Genomic DNA, 20,884 nt, shown 5'->3' with positions numbered 1-20,884 from the left:
AATACCAATATATATATGTACGTAATTTTTAACCTTTTTCATAAATAAAAAAATCATGTAGTTATTGTTTGATTGTTAATAAATATGAGAGAGAGAGAGAGAGAGAGATTATTTAGAAAAAAGGGTTGTACAATAATCTAACTGGTGTAGATGCATAGACCATATTATATTATATATTTTATATACTGTTTGTTTGATAGTTTAAGATAAGTTGATCATTGGATATCTTTAAAGATTTGATGGGTTCATGTATAATTATTCATATTTTTTTTATTTGATGAATGTGTTGTTTTTGTTTTTTTATTAATTGCCTTTCTGTTTTTGTTTTTTTTTTCGTCCGCAAACATTAATACAACATGTCGGATGTGTCCACAATTCTAGAGCAAAGGTTAATCGATTTATATCAAACATTGACACGTGCATCTTCACGCGCACCTCGTTTCAATGCAGTCTTCTTTTTCCCCCCACTAACATGGATGCAAGGAGGTTTTGTTCTGCTGATAAATTGCCCATCTTGATATCTTATGATCTGAAAATGTTAGACGGACAGCGTAAACATTTTCTATTTTTTTGGGAAGATTTCACGATGTATATAAAGACAGTTTTTTGTCATGGCAAAAAGAAGACAGTAAACGCTAACAGGCACTGCATTAAAACATCCGAATTGATGTAATTTCATATGTTGTTTCCTAATCTTTTATTTGGTTCTAAAATTGATTGTCACGGAAGGTTTTATGAATTTAAGATTCGAAATTCCAAAAGGATCAAATATAAAACACATTTATTAAATAAAATCTCAAATAAAAGGAATTATTTCCCTCTAAAAGTTTAACATAATTAAAACATCCCAAACGTGACATTATCGAATAATATCAACTGTACTCTGTGTATTGTACATCCATGTACTGCAAATCAATTTCTGTTCGCTCTGTGTGATTCTCGATATTACTTTGCAAACCTCAGGTTAACTTTTATTTATCTAATTTGTGAAAACGTAAAAATCGCTCAGGAATGATAACGATGGATGGGTGTGTTATTGTTTTTCATTTGCGCGGCCATTCGATCATCCGTACAATTTTATGTTTGGACGGTACAATTCAGGGTTGCAGTTGTTTTATTCATTTCTTAACCATGATTTATATGGCGGCATAATTATGCCATTACTTGGTAGATAATCATATTGACTTGTCAGATCGTAATGTAGACTTGTTATATATTTCTGTTCAAAATATTGGCCATTTTGCTTTTTGTTTTTGTTTTTTTGTTTTTGGTAAATCGATCAAGTAAGTTTGGGGGTACCAATAAGGTAGGCATGAAATCAACACAGAATAACAAAATGGGCGCTATTTTGAAAAAAAAAATGTCGACTTGAAAGATGATTATGTTGACTTGTCAAATCTTTGTCGACTTTTCAGAAAAATATGATGTCAACTACAAATTGACACAATATTCATGGTACAAATTGGATATAAACAAGTTTCACATTGAATTTTTAAACCGTGAACAAGTGACAAGTCGATCTGACAAGTCTGCATAATTATCTGAGAAGTCTGCATAAATATCTGAGAAGTCTGCATAATTATCTGACAAGTCTGCATAATTATCTGACAAGTGGTAGCAGAACTATGCCACTATAGGTTTAACAAGTCTTCGTTGAATACCAGATGTTTTTTATTTCGTCATATTGAGTTATTTATTTACCATATACCATATATTATATTGTATTGATAGAAGTGGCGATGAATTTACGTATCTTTGAAACTGATTTTCACTAAATCCACGGAAATTGATATACATAAATATATAATTCAATATTTACATCTACCAAGTATAATTTCCTCTATTTCTTACAGAAAGTTATAGGTAATTCATAGCTGCATTAAAACAGCCAGACTGAAATCTACATGCACGCCCCATTTATCGATTGGTCGAAATCTACAGAGGCTGAAACTGACAGGACTGAAATTGACACGCCATGTTTATCGATTGGTCTGAATCTACAGCGACCTAAGTAAACTCACGGACTGCACGAAATAATCATGATGATGCCAGACTCAAAGTCTCACAAGAGACGATTTGGCTGTTTCTTTTAGCTAACGTACTTATGTACATTAATTTAGTGAATTTTACTAACTTTTCATAATCAATTTATTAATTAGTCAAAGAAAAATGTTAATATAAACAATAGAATGTTTTCTTTTATGACTCATGCGGGTTATGAAGGTAGCGATCATTGCAGGAAAAATTTACATAACCCGCTAACGCGGGTTATGTATTTTTCCAGCAATGTCGCTACTAGCTGCAGGTCTGAAGCTCCCGGCCTGAAAAAATTCGGATGGACGACCTGGGAGCTACAGTGCCTCCCATAGGAAACAAAACTGCAAGTTACGGCGCACAAAAAATGGACCGATTAACCTTATTCTCACACCAATTCTGGGAAAACAGTTAGTACCATTAAAATTTTCAGGCAATTTACTACTGATATCGTCACTTTACTTGTCTCAGACTATCTCTTAAACATGATATGCTATACGACCTCGGAAAATGAAGTACAAATGTATATTAATTCACGTCGAGATCGAGAGTCGCCATTTTTACACGTAAACAAACTGCACCACTTCACTTTACGGGGCTGGTGATGGTGTTTAAAAGAATGTCAGAGACAAGTGAAGTGACGATATCTGTAGTAAAATGTCCGAGGATTTTTTTGGAATCAAACATTTGTATAGAATGTGTTCGGAAATGAGATTAATCAGTCCAAAACTAGCGCAATTGTTTGTGCGGCGTAAATTGCAGCTGTCTATATCAACCAACACCTTTTATATGAGTTATAAGCAAAAATATAAAAGTAAAAAAAGGTTAATTTGATAAAAATTTATTACAAAATTTATCATACATGTATTTACAAAAACTTTGATTGCAATTTTATATCAAAAGCCTGCACAAGTCACAAATATAACAAAGACAGCTATAAAGGATGAAGTTCTACACTATGGTAGCACACACGTCATTAAGAACAAGGTATAACCATTCGAATCCTTGTTATTTGTGACCTACATTTAGCAATGTGGGTCCTTGACGCTCACTGTTAAATGTAAAAGGGGCATCCAGAGATTTTCAATTTCCATAATTTTTACCTAACTTAACTTACAAACAATTGAATTTGGACTAAATTTAAAGGTAAAATCCGATGTATTGGAGTTAATAGTATTCAGAAACGACTCAGTGGCTCCAAGAGTTTATATCATATGTTATAAATTGAAAAAAAACCCCACAACCAAGGCTTCAAGAGAAATGCAAAAACAAGTACTTTGTTGAAATGATGATGGATTGAGAGAGCACGGTTTTTTTTCAATCACAAGTTCTGTCTGCCCGCTACATTCCTGAACCAAACAATGCTAGATTTTAGGGACCAGTCTTATCAGTACACTCTATAAAATGGTCAACTTGTATTGCACTTAAACTAGGCTGATGACGTTTTTTCAGATGCAGAGGTACAACACCCAGTCTGGTGACGTGGTCCGGAACCAGCGAACCATGACGTAGATTTCGTAATGACGTGATTACGCAACATGGTTCTCAACTTTGCAGTAGAGTTATTTCATGATGACATGTTTCATACGCTGGTACATAGGACTCCTCATCACATGATAACACACTTTTGCTTCTTTTTAACCTTTTTATCTGTAGGGGTTGAGCTTATAAAATTCGCTGGACCTGAATAAGAGAAATAAGTATTGTTTATATTTATATTCAAAACAGTACTTAAAAAATATCATGAATTCAAGCATTTGCAAAACTTGAACCCTTGAAAATGATATATTATAACGTAATTTGGTGGTAATTTCTAATAAATTGAATAGTATGCCCAGTCTTGAGACTCTTTTGCAGGGTAAATATGGCCTGCCGAAGTTTTGGTACAAAATAATGAAGTTCTACACTATGGTAGTTAAATAGTTGCCCGGAGTAATAATGCTACATCAACATTCTACTGTTACCAGTGGTTATGTATCTTGCGCCGAACCATTTTTAGACGGGGTCACGTGACCCCGTCTATTGGTTTACTGTCAGCCGAAGTCTCAAACCGGAAGGCACGCGTAGAACACATGAATTGAGTCTACGCGTAAGAAAATAGTGCAGAAAGTCTTCATGCATTTCAGTAAATATGTATTATAAAAACACGCATTAAATCTTTTTAAGTCCTCTGTGTGTAAACAAAATTCTATTTAGAAAATAAACAAATAGTTTTATTGATCAAAATATTCTTGCTCGGGTTCAAATGTGGAATGAGTTACGTAACTGAATGCACAGGCCGTTGACGATTCAGTTGGTGTACGAGTTCATTAATCAATAGAAGAGGTTGATGGTGGAATCGAAATTAAAGTTCCCAAACGCAATGTGCCATTTTTGAAAAGTCATGAATTTTATTTTGACAATCTTTCACCATAATGCTACCAAACTTTATGCGCAAGCCGAAGTTAAAATCGGGACGGGTTATACACAGATGTTTTACAAATTAAATAGGTGTTTCATTGGCTTCGAGTCTACTTGCAGTATGACTGCTGTTCGTCTCTTAAGGAATTTTGTACAAAGAAAATAAAAACAAGTCTAAATTTGCCTTCTCGTTCGTTGGCTCTTTAGTTGATTAAACTGAATTTAAATTTTAAACAATGCATTGTAAGAAAAATCATTTTGGAAGACTTATACATCATATAACATACACAATCTTATCGATTGAAGAACCAAGTTAAATGTTAATGTTCATGTTTTCCGGCTTAGTTGGAATCAGGCTTGGGGTGAATTACATTGTAAAATAATGCATTACATTTCCATTACTTCCTGAATTAGGGCATTAAATTACCATTACCATTACTTAATTTTCTTGAAGTAATGCATTACATTACCATTAAATGAGTAAAGTAATGCATTACCATTACTTTGTGAAAAGTCAGTAAATTTTTTAAAAGTAATTTAAAAACTAAATAAAGAGTTTTTGTAAATATTTCATAAATAAAACATGCTTAAAATATTTACAGGTTCATGTTCATGTTCACTATCAGGTTCAAATTTAATGACTTATACAATATTGCTGTTGTACTTGTAGTTCTCAAAGTAAGGTTGGTCCCGTAACATTTACACGCTAATGGCAGAGTTGACAATCTCTGTTATTTTTTTAGCCGGGCTCTGCTGAAAGCAGAGCCCTGGCTATAGGCAGGCAAATCGCCAATGTTACTATAAATAGCACAACTTCAAAAGAAAAAAAAACCAAACAGCGTCAAGGTAAAGCTTCCGCTATACCAAATAGTTACACAAAGAGCCACGTTTTGTCAAAGTATAAGTATAGTATTTACCAGGCGATGCATGTACGCTTTCCTTCCACTCATCTTTCTCGGCGTCGTATACATAGGACGGGTGCTTCCCGGAATTCTCTTTCTCATTCCACCAATCGTAGCTGTGCCGTCTCTGAAACACATTAAACAATCTACATGAGTCAAGCCATGTATACAGTACAAGTAACCCTGAACATTCCCAGTCTTGATGATATAAAGCATGATGCATGTATTTGATATATTACGACAAGACGGTTTGGATGAAAGTAAATCATCCCAGGACGTGTCCCCTTTTTTTACTTTCTCTACATATATATGAAATATCAAAAACAGCATATTCAAGTATTTTACACACCATGAAATTTTCACTCCCCCTTTCTCCCCCCAAACATATGAATAATTTTTCAATTACTTTATAATTCTTGCTTTTACAATATGCATATCCATGTAATTTAATCTGAAATGAAAATTTAACATGCAAATAAAAACGTCCTATCTGAGAACCTAGGTATGCTTCAGTATTTGAACCTTCATATCCCCTAACTTCTAAATTCCCGTGCGGCTCACAATCGAGCACACATGGGGGTTCTCCTACATTGAGGGAATAGTTAAATGGATGTCAGTGGTCACTTACCCGGATGTTAGAGGACTCGGCGCTCTTCTCAGCTGGCTTCTTCTCGGTGATTTCTTTCATCAAAATCTTGGTGTCCTCAGTCATCTTGCCCTCTTTCTCTAGCTCCTCAGTGAACGCCTCGAGCTGATCCCCACCAGACTCGTTATAACACACTGAGATATACACAGTTACTAGTATAAATGTAACGTATACACGTACACAGTCTTGGACTAAGGAATATACATTGACTCGTTATAACAAACTGAGGAGTACACAGTCTTAGACTGCATAAGGAATATATATTGACTCGTTATAAGACGATGAGGAGTACAAAGTCTTGGACTGAGGAATATACATTGACTCGTTATAAGACACTGAGGAGTACACAGTCTTGGACTGAGGATATACATTGACTCGTTATAAGACGATGAGGAGTACACAGTCTTGGACTGAGGAATATACATTGACTCGTTATAACACACTGAGGAGTACGCAGTCTAGGACTGAGGAATATACATTGACTCGTTATAAGACACTGAGGAGTACACAGTCTTGGACTGAGGAATATACATTGACTCGTTATAATACACTGAGGAGTACACAGTCTTGGACTGAGGATATACATTGACTCGTTATAACAAACTGAGGAGTACTACAATAATTTAAAAGCGTGTCACAACAAACAGACAAAAGTATAGGCGATACGTCTTTGGTGGTTAATACTTTATAGTACATGTACAACATTCAATTTCTCTTGAAATTAAGTTATCAAATGCCAGTTGTTATGGGTGTTTTTTAACCTTTAATTTGAGTTATTACTTATTACTTATATACCCAGCTAGAAACATCTTGGTAATGTTTTTACTTTAATGATTTTTACTTGATTGTTTAGTTAGACAGACTTGTCCTCACCCAGCTGCTAGGAACATATCTGACTGATGTTTTACTTGAGTGGGGTTTTTACTTGATTGTTTAGTCAAACAGATTTGTCCTCACCTGCTAAGAACATCTGGGTGATCAGGTTGAAGTGATTGAGATGGAGGAAACATCCGCCAGTTTGATCTGCCAACTCTTGGTAAAAATGCTTGGCGGGACCATCATATCTATTGCAGAGCACTCCGTATATCTACATAAATAGTGACAATTATCTACTGTACATCAAGGAGGGCACATATCTTTCTGTATTATACTTTCATGTTAAATACTGAAACTCGATTGGTTTAAACGCAGTTGATAATCCGTTAGCAACACACTTGGCAACAGGTAACCCAACGAATTGTTACATACGCGTAAAATATGCGCGTACGGTTCGCCGTAGAATTCACAACATTTCTATATAAAAGCAGTAAAATTTTCTATAAAATTAAGACATTCAGTATAATAAAATAATTAGTGCCTGTTTGGGACCGTAACAGTTGAATTTGGCACCCCGAAAAAACCACTGTCAACCTCCGCTTCGCGTCGGTTGACAATGGTTTTCTCGGGGTACCAATTTCAACTGTTACCCTCCCACACAGACACTATTTATATAACGGCATCACAGTCCAGAACCAGGCACTGTTTACTTTTACCTGGCTGAAGTCTTACCTTGACCCCCATACCCTTCAGTAGCTCTGTCTCGTTCCACCAGTTGATGTTTTGGTCAGTGTATGAGGGTGGATGGGGTGGAGCGTCTCCAATGACAACCAAGGCTTTCGCAGAGTCTTCCGACCAATCCATGAATTTGGCTTTATGAAGCATCCATTCATAACACTAGGAAAAACAATTACAGCCTTATCAGGAAAAGGGAAGACAATGTGGCAATTTGTATAGAGAGGTATACGCAGTTGTTTCGTATCTAAACTATATTATACACATACTATAATCTACAGTAAATAATTTCAGCGTGTCTTTTTGTGCTAGATCCATTACGACGCATTAATTGATTTGATTCATCTTTTCCCCGTAATTTATATCTATAAAGGAATTATGTAGAAAATGGTTTTTTCACATTGATTACTTTGGAAATCCTATAAAAAGTAACCTCGATACCTATGGTTAATGTAGATATTATATTAAAGAAAGTCAAAGGGATTCTATATGCCGTTTACGGTTTTAGAGACACTGTTGGCATTCTGGATATATTTTATTCGTCAAAAACGGGAAAAAAAACTCCGAGAGTTTTGGCTGCTTTCCTTTAAATTATATTAAAATATTTATGTTCAGTGTATACTTTCTCTTATGTTTGTACTGCATTTAAGTCTGCGACGTTCAATTTCCCGTGAATAGCCTACACTTTCCTTTTCACGGCGCATGAGCATAAATTATAACGTCATCACGCGTTTTGAATATATTTATTATTGTATGGATTGAATAAAGCGTTCAAACTTACATAAAAACTTATGAAAAATAATCTTTAAATAAAATATATTCGTTAATAAAAAAAACATTTTTCTCGACAAAGTTTCTTGCACTATATTGTAGTCACGGAAGCGAACTAAATAGTGAATATATTAATATGGCTGTTCCACGTTTTTTCAATATCCCTGACTACGAGAGTACATGTATATATAATGGCTTAAAGGTGACGATACACAAAAACTTCAAACAAATAGACATCAGTATTAATATGAATATAAGCATTGAATGCTTATTTTTGGATGTCGTCGGTCCTATAACACACCGAGCAGTGCAGACAAATTATCATATCACGCTAACGCGCAGTATTAAATTTGTCTGCACAGCCTTGGTGTGTTATAGGACCGACGGCATCCAAAAATAAGCACCCAGTGCTTAATTGAAAATGGCAGTTTAAAACATGACTTCAAACATTGCCTACCTCGGGAGTGTCGCCCCCACAAGTGCTTGGTGTGTCCTTCGCGAAGTCGACAAGTTGTTGCACATCTGACGTCAGATCTATCTGCCTGGTGACGTAAACGTTTTGATCACAATAGTCACCATGGGCGATTAAACCAATCCGAATATTCGGTATATCGTGAAGAAGTCTGCGACAGGTTTCCTCTAAATTCTCACGCACCTAGAACATTAGCAATAAACATATTTTGTAACGTTCAGGAATAGGTTGAAATTGGAAGTTTTCAAAAATGCAGCGATGAAGGTCCAATAGTAAGACGAATAACGTTAAATGAAGTATTGAACAATACTTTTTAAAAAGCGAAGCCCCTTACCGTGTTGAGGTAGCTGGCCATACTACCCGTCGTATCAAATGAAAAGACAACTTCTACGTTTTTTCCTTCAGCGGCAAAGCTTGATAACACAGCCTATCAAAATATCGAAAATTTGTCCCTATGCTATCAAACAACTTTTTATAAATGTTTCTTCTACATGCATATTCTACAGATATATTGATAAAGTTTAAGGTAAACTCACATCTTTCATATCTTCGGAAGGTTCCTCGGCATCAACATCTAGAGAAAACGATATTGTAAACACTTAATAATTTTTAAAAAGAGTAAATCTGGGTCTGTTTTGATTAAAGGATCCTGACTGTGTTGATACTAATTCCCCACAGACAAGCTGATCCATGTCCCTCACCAACGACATAATTAACCACTTGAAAAGAAAGCTCGGGAAAACTGACATGCTTTAGGTGTAATATTATATAAATATATGTTTATTAATCGACAGGTGCCTACTTAATTTGCTGGCTTTCGGTATCTCTTTGGCTTCTACTGTGCTTTCCTCTGACACGCCCTGGAGGAACAATGGGTCTCCGACTACAAGCTTCTTTCCACCGCTCTACAACAATCAAAGGAACAAGTTGCATGACCCAAGGACCACAAAATTTACTACTCTATAATATACTACTCTATTATATACTAGTCTATTATATACTAGTCTATAATATACTACTCTATTATGAAGATCTTGTGTATATGCTCATGACTGTTTTATGTCTTCAATTAATTTTTTTTAATATAAAGAATGTTCCATTTCTCTAAGGAATGTGTATTTAATGTTAATTTCATAGATTTACATATATGTTAACAATGAAAAGACGGTGTTGATGTATTGTATAATATTGTTTGAGGTATGAGAATGTTATTGTAATTTATGATATTGACGTTATTGTACTGTTATACAATTATTTAATGCTTGAGCAGTCAATAGACCAGAATATTTTTCCCGAGGTGCAGGGAACAGCTCAGTATGATCTATTGCCCGAGGCCAACGGCCGAGGGCAATAGATCATACTGAGCTGTTCCCTGTACCAAGGGAAAAAATTCTGGTCTATTGACTGTTCAAGCATTAAATAATTGTTTTATTACCTAATTCCTTTTTTAGTTTTCGGGGTTTACAATTTGCATATTGCAGATGGTTTTCGTGCCATTATGTAATATACATGTACTAAGATTTTTTTTTCATCTTTTACATGCACAAAACCTGTTGCATGCATTACAACATCTCAATTTAATACTAGTATTAGTTTACCAGGCACGTAGCATCAGGGGGGGCCAGGGGGGGCCTGGCCCCCCCACTTTTTCTCGCAGTAACTAATTTTTTAAAATTTACATCCCCCCCCCCCCCACGGATTAGGATTTTGAAGATTTTGGGAAACGTAACATTTCCTTTTTTTTTTGGATGAGTCTGGCCCCCCCACTTTCAAAAACGATGCTACGTGCCTGTTTACACAAAGAAGGGGGAGTCTTCAACCCATTAGATTTTAAATAGTCTTTTACCTTATATGAGGCTTTTAAACTGTTGATTATTTGATACTCTATTTTGATAATATTGAATTTGGTTTCACCAAGTACTAAAAACAGCGTCTATGTAAAGGAATATTCATTCCCTGAGAACTATCGAAAGAATGTAACATTAACATAACCGCGTTCTGAAATACGTTGCCGGTCCAATAGATCGCAGTCTATTGACCGGCGGTCTAATAGATCGCAGTCTATTGACCGGCAGTTCAAAATAGACGCAAATATTTAATTTGTTATAAAACAACAAAATCCCTTTGATTAGGTAATAAATCGTATTGTTGGAGGCATGAGAATGTTAATGTATTGTATAATATTGGTTAAGGCATGATAATGTTAATGTATTGTATAACATTGAGGTATGAGTGAAATATTCTCACATGATAGTGATAGGAATCTGCGTCCAAATCTTCTTTGTCAGCCAGGACTGTCAGGACCGAGGAGACCGGATCTGTCGAGGTGACGGAGACCGGAACAGTGCGTCCATCCGGAAGTTTGACGAACACCTGGATGGTCTTCGGAACCACCACCTGTAATAACAGTTCAGGTTAATCTATCAATTACGACAGTGTATCGATTATAAGAATACAGTTCGAAGAAACACATATTTACTGAAGTTCGCAAACGTAGACGTAAACTATAATTAGCATTTACAAAATTGTAAATTTTAGAATTTGTAACTTTCTTCTACTCCGATACGAGTGTTGTTTTTTTTTTAAAATAAAACATTTCATGGATTTGTTTAGATCTATTTAAACTGACGTCAGTCGTAACTTTATCGTCTATGTTTACGTCAAAACTAAAAAACAAATATAAGGACAAATTAACACATACCATTATATATTTTTTTTTAAAGTAAACGCTTTTAGAATATTGAGTGCTTTTGAAGGTTCGTTCTTAGCGTATTATAATGGTTCGGCTTAGTCTATGGCTAATTGAATACGATCGAATTTCTTTAGAATAAGGGAGAATTTAAATACACAGTCCCAGAAAATGTTTATAAAAAGAAAAAGAAATTCTCCTTTGTGCAAAATCAAGGAAAACCATTGAATAAATTTTTAAAATCATGTCAATTTATATAGACGGAAGGCTACACATGTTTTGGACTGGTTCCGCTGAAAAAGGCCTGACATTTCATATATCTGTATAGTAATATTTATGAGTGTTTGATTAGAATATATACATATATATATATATATATATATATATATATATATATATATATATATATATATATATATATATATATATATATATATAAACAAGCGCATTAATTATATTTTTGATAAAGGTACTATACCTTAAAGAACACTAACAGGTTTCTATATTATAAATTATATTACGTATGACGATTCCTTTCATGACCGTTATCACTTCTAATGCAAGTACATGACATGTGTACATTCATTGATACTATATAAGTATAATCATGCACATTAAAATTGCTGAGTATAAAAGGATGTGGATTATCTAGTTTTGTACGATAATGTAATCCTTATGACTAAACTTGTGGATAAATAATCCGCCATGCCTAAATTCACATTACATGGTATACAAATTTTAAAACTCCAAATAGTCAATTAATTAAACTAGCTCAAATTTCATCGATTATTTTCTTTTACAGATTAAACCTGTAGATTAATAAAAAAAAAAATATATACCTCCGCCTTGAGGATGGTTTCCGCTCTTATTCCATACCACCCCACTGTCTTGCGGCTCTCCAGGGCCTTCCCCTGATATTTGAGGACGACTCTGTCGTGAGGGACGCTCTCCTCGCGACCCACGTGCTGCTGTATCTCCCTGACGGTGCTATCCGGGGGCAGACTCAGTGTAGTGGTCCTTCCCGTGGGTAACTTGACGTACACATCGACTGTATTCGTCGCCATTATTCTGCCAGGTTTAATAAGGACAGTCTTGACTATATCCGAATCTATGTCTGACAGTTAACCGGATATTTTTGTTTATATCTATGCAAGGGTTCATATCTATTTATACGAGCCAATCACTGAATGTATATTTAAAACGCAAATCTTGGCTGTGCTAAAATTAGATTCCATTGAACAAAGGACGATAACTCGTTCTGCGTAACTCTAATCGCACTTTATTTGCTTTAATGCATATGTAACGGCAAAATCCAACACAACTTAATCCTTCCTTGAATGAGATTTTGTCATGTTGATGAAAATAGCCGTAAATCCAAACTGAATATTTGGGTATGAACAAATATTGGATAACTCAGAGATTCAAACAGAAAACAAGCCCTTTTTAGCTTCATAAAATGGCAAACAAATTGAAATATTTTCAAAAAAGAAAAAAAAAAGAAAAAGGAATAATATATATATATATATAAATAACTTCCTGTTAAAGTTACACAAGAAATAAAACTCTATGGTAAATACTCTTTAAAAGAATAGTTGAAACTAATGAAAATCTCTTTAAGTTCAGGAGTGGAAAATTCGTCACTGTGTATACTGTGTAATATAAGAATTACTAATACTTAATGCATGTAATGGGTTTCTGATTTCTTTGAGTTAACATCTGTTCTTTTTGGAAAATTCATGAATAGAAATATTTACAGACTTTATGGTTTACCGATTCCTATTATCTTGTATCTACATGTATATACAAGAAACCTTCAATATCTATCCATTACATTTATAAAAATTAATAGTTTATCAACAGGCATTTCTTTAAACAATATGATCCTTTTACTTTTTGACATAAATAAATACTAAACAAACCTTCGGACAGTCCTCCATGATTAGACTAAGGAAATCGGTCCAACTTCGGTCGCTTGTTGGAGTTAAAAATCAATATGTCATTGCAACTCGCCCGCTTAAATGTTGCAGCAATATCATTCTTCTGATATTTTCTATTTTAATTAAAAGAGACACGAAACATAAAATAAAAAATCATGTACATGTAATATATTAAATATACCCGAATAACTTAATCGTTTTTGTATCGAGAGAGATTATGTCAGGTAACAGATTGGTTTGCACTATCTTTGACATAGCGACTTTAACAGGGTTTTTCATGACACAATCGGTGACCCATTCCGGGTAATTCGAACCAGTGGCTAAACCGGCAAAATAATAATTATACTGGTACTGTACCAGTATAAAATAATGACCTGACAAAAATTATATTGGTTACCAAATTATTTTTTCTCTAGAGTATTAAAACAATCATTATTTCAATCAATGCATTTGACTATTTAAAAAGTAATGCTTCTTATGTATCGCCCGTGCACGCTGACGGAAGAACACGGAGGAAACGTGCAGAAACCAGCACTACTTCGTCATCATATATACAAAGTTCTTCTCCAATATTACAAAGCTAGGGCTATTCAAGTTAAATTTTGCATTAAAACTGGCTTTTGCACGTAGTCTCTGTGTTTCGAACCCAAATGACCTTACGTATGACTGTATCCTATATAATGCAATTGCTCCTTATTTTAAAGTTAAAAAGTTATGATACAGACACGTTTATGTTCGAAATCCAAAACTGTGGCATGCCAAACGTCGCTATATTCGATCTCTCCCTTTGCATTGTGTAAATTTTCATTTGTATTGCATTAATTTTCTATTTGTGATCTATAATTTTCATTTTTAATTATTTTGATTTATATGATTTTCCATTTGCATTGTTATTAATTTCATTTGTATTCTGAATTTCTCATTTGCATTGTATAATTTTCATTTGAATTATATGATTTTCCATTTGCATTGTATCTTTTTCAATTGTATTCAAAAACTTTCTATTTGCATTGTATATTTAAACTAATTTATTTGTGTTGCATAATTTTTCATTTGTATTGTAACTTAAGGATTGTTTATTATGGTTTGTTACGAAGGATTTCATTAGTTTAATATTATCGTTTGGTTAATGCTAAAGTATCTGGCGTCTTTCTAGCCTACACGACAGGTTAATAAGATACGAAGATATTTTTCTGTAGATAAAGTTGAAATATTTTCTCCAGTGTTTGTATATTCATAGAAAAAACTGCAACACAAGCTTTGTGTTTTGTGTACATGTAACAACACCAGAGTCCGGCTTTATTTAATGCTTCTGACCATCAGATATTTGCTAAGTAATAGAAATTAAGTGTTTTAGACATTAATAAGAGGGGAAACTTGATTCTACTTCAAAATAACCCTAGTCTCACTCTAAATCGCATCTTCAATCTTGGTCCCAAATTCTATTAAGACATTTACAGTGTTAGCTTCTCTTGGCTTCAGAAGAATATTAATCTTTTTCTTTTAAAACTAACATCCCGCTGTCCAGTGGAAGCTTTGTGATTTTTGGGAGTTGATTTTAATCAACTCTCCTATGCAGTTACTCAGACAAACCGAAAGTGAAACAGTGTTTGGACCTCAGCACAAATCATTGCTGCTGACAAGACTTAGTTTTTAAAAATAATTGATAAATTCGATGTAATGTACGCTAAAGCATTGTTTTTCAAGGAAACTTATTTCTAAATACCTTGAAGATAGTCAGATTTTAAATGGTAGGAACAATTTAAATATTTTTTGTAGTCGTATGTATTCCTGCGCCAGAAGTTCAATATAGTCTCGTTCAATTCGACGCTCGGTTGTCTCCGTAAATCCTTGTCGGAGATTTATGATATATGAGCTGAAAGCGGAAAAAAACCAAAAAACTGATATCAGAAACTGGAAACAAATAAAAAATAAATCACCTGGACTAATAACCTTTAAAACGAAATTTTGCGCTACAACTAAAACTACAAAAGAAACAGTTTTTATTACAGAGTGTTTTATTTAAACAATTTGGGATTTGAAGGTAGCGACAATGCAGAAAAAATACATATCCGCTTTAGCGGGTTTTTTCTGCAGGCATCGCTACCATCATAACCCGCATGAATCTTCAAAGAAAGCATTTTATTGTTTATATTAACATCTTTCTTTTAACTAATTGATCAATCGAATATGAAAAGTTAGTAAAATCCACTAAATTACTGTTAAGTACGTTACCTTAAAGAAACAGCCAAATCGTCTCCTGTGAGACTTTGAGTCTGATATTATCATGAGTATTTCATGCAGTCCGTGATTTTCCTTAGTTCGCTGTAGTCTTCGACCAATCGATAAACAGGGCGTGTCAATTTCAGTCCTGTCAGTTTCAGTCGCTGTAGGTTTCGACAATCGGTAAACGGGGCGAGTAGATTCCTGTCTGGCTGTTTCTAAAGAGCTATGAATTAATTACAGTGTATAATTTTCCGTAAGAAATAGAGGAAATAATGCTTGGTAGATGTAAAAAAAAAATAAAAAATAATATATATATATATATATATATATATATATATATATATATATATATATATATATATATAATAAACATAATTATATAAGGATGTTAATGTCTGTCTCCTTTCAATTAAACACCTCTTTCCCTCTTGAAACTGTGGGATTTGTGTTTTGTATCTTGTTTATTTACAGGATTGCACATTCATACTGTTGAGGATCCCTTATTGGTCAATGAGTTGAACTGAATTAAAGATACGAAATAGATAGTACATTTCATTGATTATAGCACCATTAGATGTTGCGTTTGCAATGCTCAAAGATATCTTAACCATTTGCAGCACTGCATCGTAAGTAATTAAGTTCGTGAAGAGAAAGCACATCGCATTTTTGTATTCAAAGAAAGTAGTCGCTTAAAATGTAGATTCGGTAGGAATCTGGTAGCACGAGAAGAGTAAAAATTTCATCAATTAGTTTTGTACATACATGTATTTTGATCAATATTTGGTTTCTTTGGGATGTAGAATTGGTGAATTAATGTTTGAAATGCAAAAGATTTTATCTTTATATGGGTATGAATATTGTAATACCACGCAATCAATGCAAACAACTACTTATTTACAGCAGTTTTAAAACGGTTTTGTTGTCTTTGGTCTTCTCTCATAAAATATGCTGTTTTCAAAAGAAAGACGGAGAGATGACCCAGAGATGACCAATTTGGTACTTAAAAAAAAATTTGAAAAGCAAATTAACAAAGTTCAGATATATGACAAAGCTGTTTTAAATACTAGTATTTTTTACCTCAAATTATAAAGTCTTGCATGGCTGACTGGTTTCGTGCTGGATTAATGAAAGTTTGTTTGATCCGGTGTCATTTCTAGGTTATAGACATTTAAATTCAGAGCAAACTTAGAATTCTTGTGCGCCCACTTTCTTTGGACAACGCCCTCTTCCCAGTGGAAATTCATTTGGCTATATATGAGTTATGCGTGTCAAACACGTTTTACAATAACTACTATTTTCAAATACGTGAAAGAATCCCCTCTCTCGAACAAAAATCATGGCTGAATTCATATGCCAAAAACACTCGAAGCCCTGTATATTGCCTGTGCAACTCTTTTATATGGTTCTTTTACGAAAACAACAGGTCATGTGACAGGATTTCTTTAGTTAGAACTGAAATAAAAGTGAGAGAAAGCCATACTCGAATGTTCCTTGCGGCATTTGTGATCCAAAATGGCGTAATTTATTTTGTTTATATTTACATTTTCCAATGTCTTTGCCTGTGATAACCCTACGTATCGATTTTGTACTATTAAACCCATAACTTTAAATGACGTATAATTGAGGCGCCAGCGGGGTCTGCTTACTTATATTTAAATATTAAATCATACAATGGCATTAAATTATATAAATATAAGTAATAAGAAATCATTCTGTGAATATTATGAGGCGATAATTTCGGTCAGGGCGTGATCAAGTCTATCATAAAGCCCTTCGGGCTTTATTGGATTTGATCACGCCCCGACCGAAATTATCACCTCATAATTCTCAAAGAATGATTTCTTATTCCTTAAATACATAATCTTTTTTGTCATCTATCTATCTATCTATCTATCTATCTATCTATCTATCTATCTATCTATCTATCTATCTATCTCACAACATCACATTGTTGTACTTGTTCACGAGCTTTCGCTTTTTAAGTTATCATCATGCGCCAAGCGATAGCGAAGGAAGCGATCTTGGTGGAGGAGGAGGAAGAGGAGGTGGTGGAGGAAGAGGAGGAGGTGGTGGAGGAGGGGGAAGAGGAGGTGGTGGAGGAGGAGTAGGAAGAGGAGGTGGTGGTGGAGGAGGAAGAGGAGGAGGTGGTGGAGGAGGAAGAGGAGGAGGTGGTGGAGGAGGAGTAGGAAGAGGAGGTGGTGGTGTTGGAGGAGGAGGAGGAGGAAGAGGAGGTGGTGGTGGCGGTGGAGGAGGAAGAGGAGGAGGTGGCGGTGGAGGAGGAAGAGGAGGAGGTGGTGGAGGAGGAGGAGGAAGAGGAGGTGGTGGTGGCGGTGGAGGAGGAAGAGGAGGAGGTGTTGGAAGAGGAGGAGGAGGAGGAGGAGGAGGTGGTGGTGGTGGAGGAAGAGGGGGACATCGAGGAGGTGGGGGAGGAGGAGGAAGAGGAGGAGGAAGAGGAGGAGGAGGAGCGCCGTCGACTCCATCTCATTCTGATGGGTAAAGAAATGCATTTGTCATATTTAGGTTTACGCCAAGGTATATGCATGGAAAGATTTTATTTAATGGCTTTAACGTCTATATTTTGATAATATTTTTTGGCTAGCTAGTGGGCATATTTAATATTTATGAAGATCTTTAAGACTAAGATATGTCTTGGATTTATCTTAGGATTTCTGTTATTTTTATAAATGATAGAGTGCATTTTTTGTCTAATTGATCCATTATCAATAGCTCATATTCACATAGTAAAGTTTATTTTTAAACTATAAACGTTCGTTAAGGTACTTGTATCCTTTTTATGATTTTAATATATCATACGGTACATGTATATTCAAAATGAAATACAATAATCACACTTAGTGACAAGTATAGATAGGATTTAGAACGGAGGGACTTTTAAACTTTTAAACCAAGTTTAATATAATGCTTTTTCTCGTAATGTTTTGTTTCTGTTTTTTTAAAACAAAAAGAAAACATCGCAATTCGCAAGTACATTTTGTAAATGCATCTAAGTTGATAGAGGAAGCGAGGATAAAAGGCAAAATTATCTGATTGAAACAGCATTCCCATGGAAGGATTGAGCATCGACATTCCTAAAGCACTTCCCTGTCATACCCCCCCCCCCTCCCAAAAAAAAAAAAAATAATAAAAAATTAACAAATACTTGTGGGAGTATTTGAAAGAATTTCGATGCTATGTTAGGTGATCATATGGCTCGCTGATTTTTTAAAATGGGAGATGATGTCAAAGATATTGTTTTTTAGGCACGCATATTACCTAAGGTAGAAACATGTAAGGGTGATATGAAATCGATGGAGATAAAACGAATAATCGTTAACAGTGGATCAAATACAACATTAGTAACAGAGTCAATGGAAATTGCTTATTCAAGTGTGTTTTTGAAAGTAATAATTAATATTCACAATCCAATTTTTATATCTACATAGTTCTGTTATAGACTTTCATTTCACATTATATTTTGTTATTATTCTATTTTATTGAATTGGAATTTAATTAACGTAAGATGCTTGAAGACATCTTAAGACATGACTTAGAGTGGTCTTAAGATATATCCTGAGACATGTCTCATGATGGATCAACACTGCAGAGACGCACAGTGGATCGAAAACCCTATTAGGTTTGCAAAGATGCTATAAACGAGTATTTCTATACAAGAATGCAACCTGTATTTATTTTATTAAAAATGTAAATAGTTTGTTTGTTTTATTGGAAACAGGCAGGTTGGAGGAGGTCTTGATCACGGATATGAATTTAGCGGATATCCTAGGTAAATCTTTTATCTGATTTTTTTTTTGTTTTATTACTAGTTGATCTATATGATATATTACGTAATCTTTATTATTCTACAGTGATTAAGAGGGATAAAAGTCGGGAAACGGAGCATGGTCCATATCATATCAACGGTCTCCTACAATTGGTAATGCGACACACATAAATACATTATTATTTTTATCTTATTATCGACTTAAAATTAAAAATAGATAAGGTTATTTTAAGTTAAGGTGGGTCCCAACTGACGTAAAGCCACCATTGATAATTTTTTTGCATTTTACGTTGAGTATACTTTATAATGTATGAATATGAATAACATATCTTGATATGATGTTATACTGCATTATAATTAGTACATGTAGCATTATTAGTCGAGCAATGTCTGGTTGACTGCATACCTGAAATGTTACTTTACATATCAAAATATGAATACTTGTATTTGCTAATAGACTATTACATATATACATTTACTGTTAATACAATATTTACGATAAAAATCTTATTATATATATTTTTTTAATAAAAACAAGGTAACTATAATTTACTTGGATATAAATAATTTCGGAAATAAAATTAATAAATGACATTTTTTCAATGAGAAGTTGATTGTGCGATATGGGGTAGACAATCCTGAAGTAGATGGACATGAAAAATAGGATAATAACAATATTCATTGATAAGTATTAGTTTTACAATTTTTAGGAGAATTATCAAATGCAAATAATTTGAAAAAAAATTAGGCAGTTAACCATAGAATTAAATTTATAAGTCATGAAATGTCCAATTTATATTAATTTCGAATCATTGTTCGGTTTCCATTCCATGCAAAGTAGTTTTCTGAGCAATTAATGAAAATGACCCCTCTCACATTAAACGTTATCTAAAACAAATTATTTTGTTAACTAATGCAACAAAATCTGCGAGAATAGTTTAGAGATTTTGTACTCAGTTCAGTCATGTTTTGGATTGCTTGTTTTGTTTTGTTTTTCTTTTTTTTGTTTGATATGTCTTATTTTTTGCACTTTCAACTACCCAGTTTATTATTCTAATAATCCGAATATTAAAAACCCCATGGAACTTTATCCTTACGAACTGTTCAGTTGGGACACACCTTAACCACATATTCGTCATAAATGCGCTTTACACTAGCAGTACGTACGTTGTTTACACACATTTTTTCTTCTTTTTTTTAAGGAGAGCACTGAACGAATTCCAAGTGTTTATGATGTTCCGCTTTGTATTACTTTATATTCTATTTACGATTTCTTTTGTTATAAAAATACAAAATGTTCATAAATATTTACCTTATGTTCAAAATATGGATCGTTTTATTTATCTTAAATTGAATAATGATCTGTTGCTTCAATAAAGGCATCCATAATTGGAAGTTGTTTTAAAATTGAAAATTATGAATGACGCGTAAAAACTCCACTGATGATGATAAAATAAAACCCATCTTTTGTATGA

General features: G+C 34.0%; 2 protein-coding genes and 1 long non-coding RNA gene across 4 annotated transcripts; all 3 read right to left on the bottom strand.

The window, feature by feature from the left end:
- Positions 1 to 2,859: 2,859 nt before the first annotated feature.
- On the bottom strand, positions 2,860 to 12,603 carry LOC105327620 (uncharacterized). 2 transcript variants are annotated; one of them, XM_034467234.2, is made up of 11 exons: positions 12,305 to 12,596; positions 11,024 to 11,173; positions 9,579 to 9,681; positions 9,313 to 9,350; positions 9,111 to 9,203; positions 8,762 to 8,959; positions 7,531 to 7,695; positions 6,940 to 7,069; positions 5,965 to 6,116; positions 5,352 to 5,463; positions 2,860 to 3,717 (listed from the first exon to the last, which is right to left on the bottom strand). In XM_034467234.2, exons 1-11 carry the CDS (start codon positions 12,527 to 12,529, stop codon positions 3,644 to 3,646), a joined length of 1,440 nt encoding a protein of 479 aa, XP_034323125.2. In that variant the 5' UTR covers positions 12,530 to 12,596; the 3' UTR covers positions 2,860 to 3,643. The 2 variants fall into 2 exon arrangements, with proteins under 2 accessions (XP_034323125.2, XP_065944256.1); XM_066088184.1 differs by lacking the exons at positions 2,860 to 3,717; positions 5,352 to 5,463; positions 5,965 to 6,116 and adding an exon at positions 6,159 to 6,424 and having other exon boundaries at positions 12,305 to 12,603.
- A 1,181-nt stretch (positions 12,604 to 13,784) lies between these two features.
- LOC136276607 (uncharacterized) lies at positions 13,785 to 17,145 on the bottom strand. Its single transcript, XR_010715129.1, has 3 exons — positions 16,706 to 17,145; positions 15,638 to 15,851; positions 13,785 to 15,278 (listed from the first exon to the last, which is right to left on the bottom strand). It is a non-coding gene; the product is annotated as an uncharacterized lncRNA (long non-coding RNA).
- Positions 17,146 to 17,854: 709 nt separating this feature from the next.
- On the bottom strand, positions 17,855 to 20,591 carry LOC136276407 (basic proline-rich protein-like; the record flags this gene model as incomplete). Its single annotated transcript, XM_066088304.1, has 3 exons — positions 20,529 to 20,591; positions 20,373 to 20,445; positions 17,855 to 18,108 (listed from the first exon to the last, which is right to left on the bottom strand). Coding segments are annotated over exons 1-3 (390 nt in total), but the record flags the coding sequence as incomplete, so codon positions are not given.
- Positions 20,592 to 20,884: the final 293 nt, after the last annotated feature.

This window comes from Magallana gigas, chromosome 6 (genome assembly GCF_963853765.1).
Source record: "Magallana gigas chromosome 6, xbMagGiga1.1, whole genome shotgun sequence".
NCBI lineage: Eukaryota > Metazoa > Mollusca > Bivalvia > Ostreida > Ostreidae > Magallana > Magallana gigas.
Note: the sequence above shows the minus strand (reverse complement) of the source record. Positions and strands in the feature narration are given on the sequence as shown.

Coding starts and splice junctions, on each gene's coding strand:
- LOC105327620 (XM_034467234.2), bottom strand. CDS start 12,529: ATGGCGACGAATACAGTCGATGTGTACGTCAAGTTACCCACGGGAAGG. Junction 11,174..12,304: donor AAACCATCCTCAAGGCGGAG/GTATATATTTTT, acceptor CTGTTATTACAG/GTGGTGGTTCCGAAGACCAT. Junction 6,117..6,939: donor CACCCAGATGTTCTTAGCAG/GTGAGGACAAAT, acceptor TGTATATCTCAG/TGTGTTATAACGAGTCTGGT.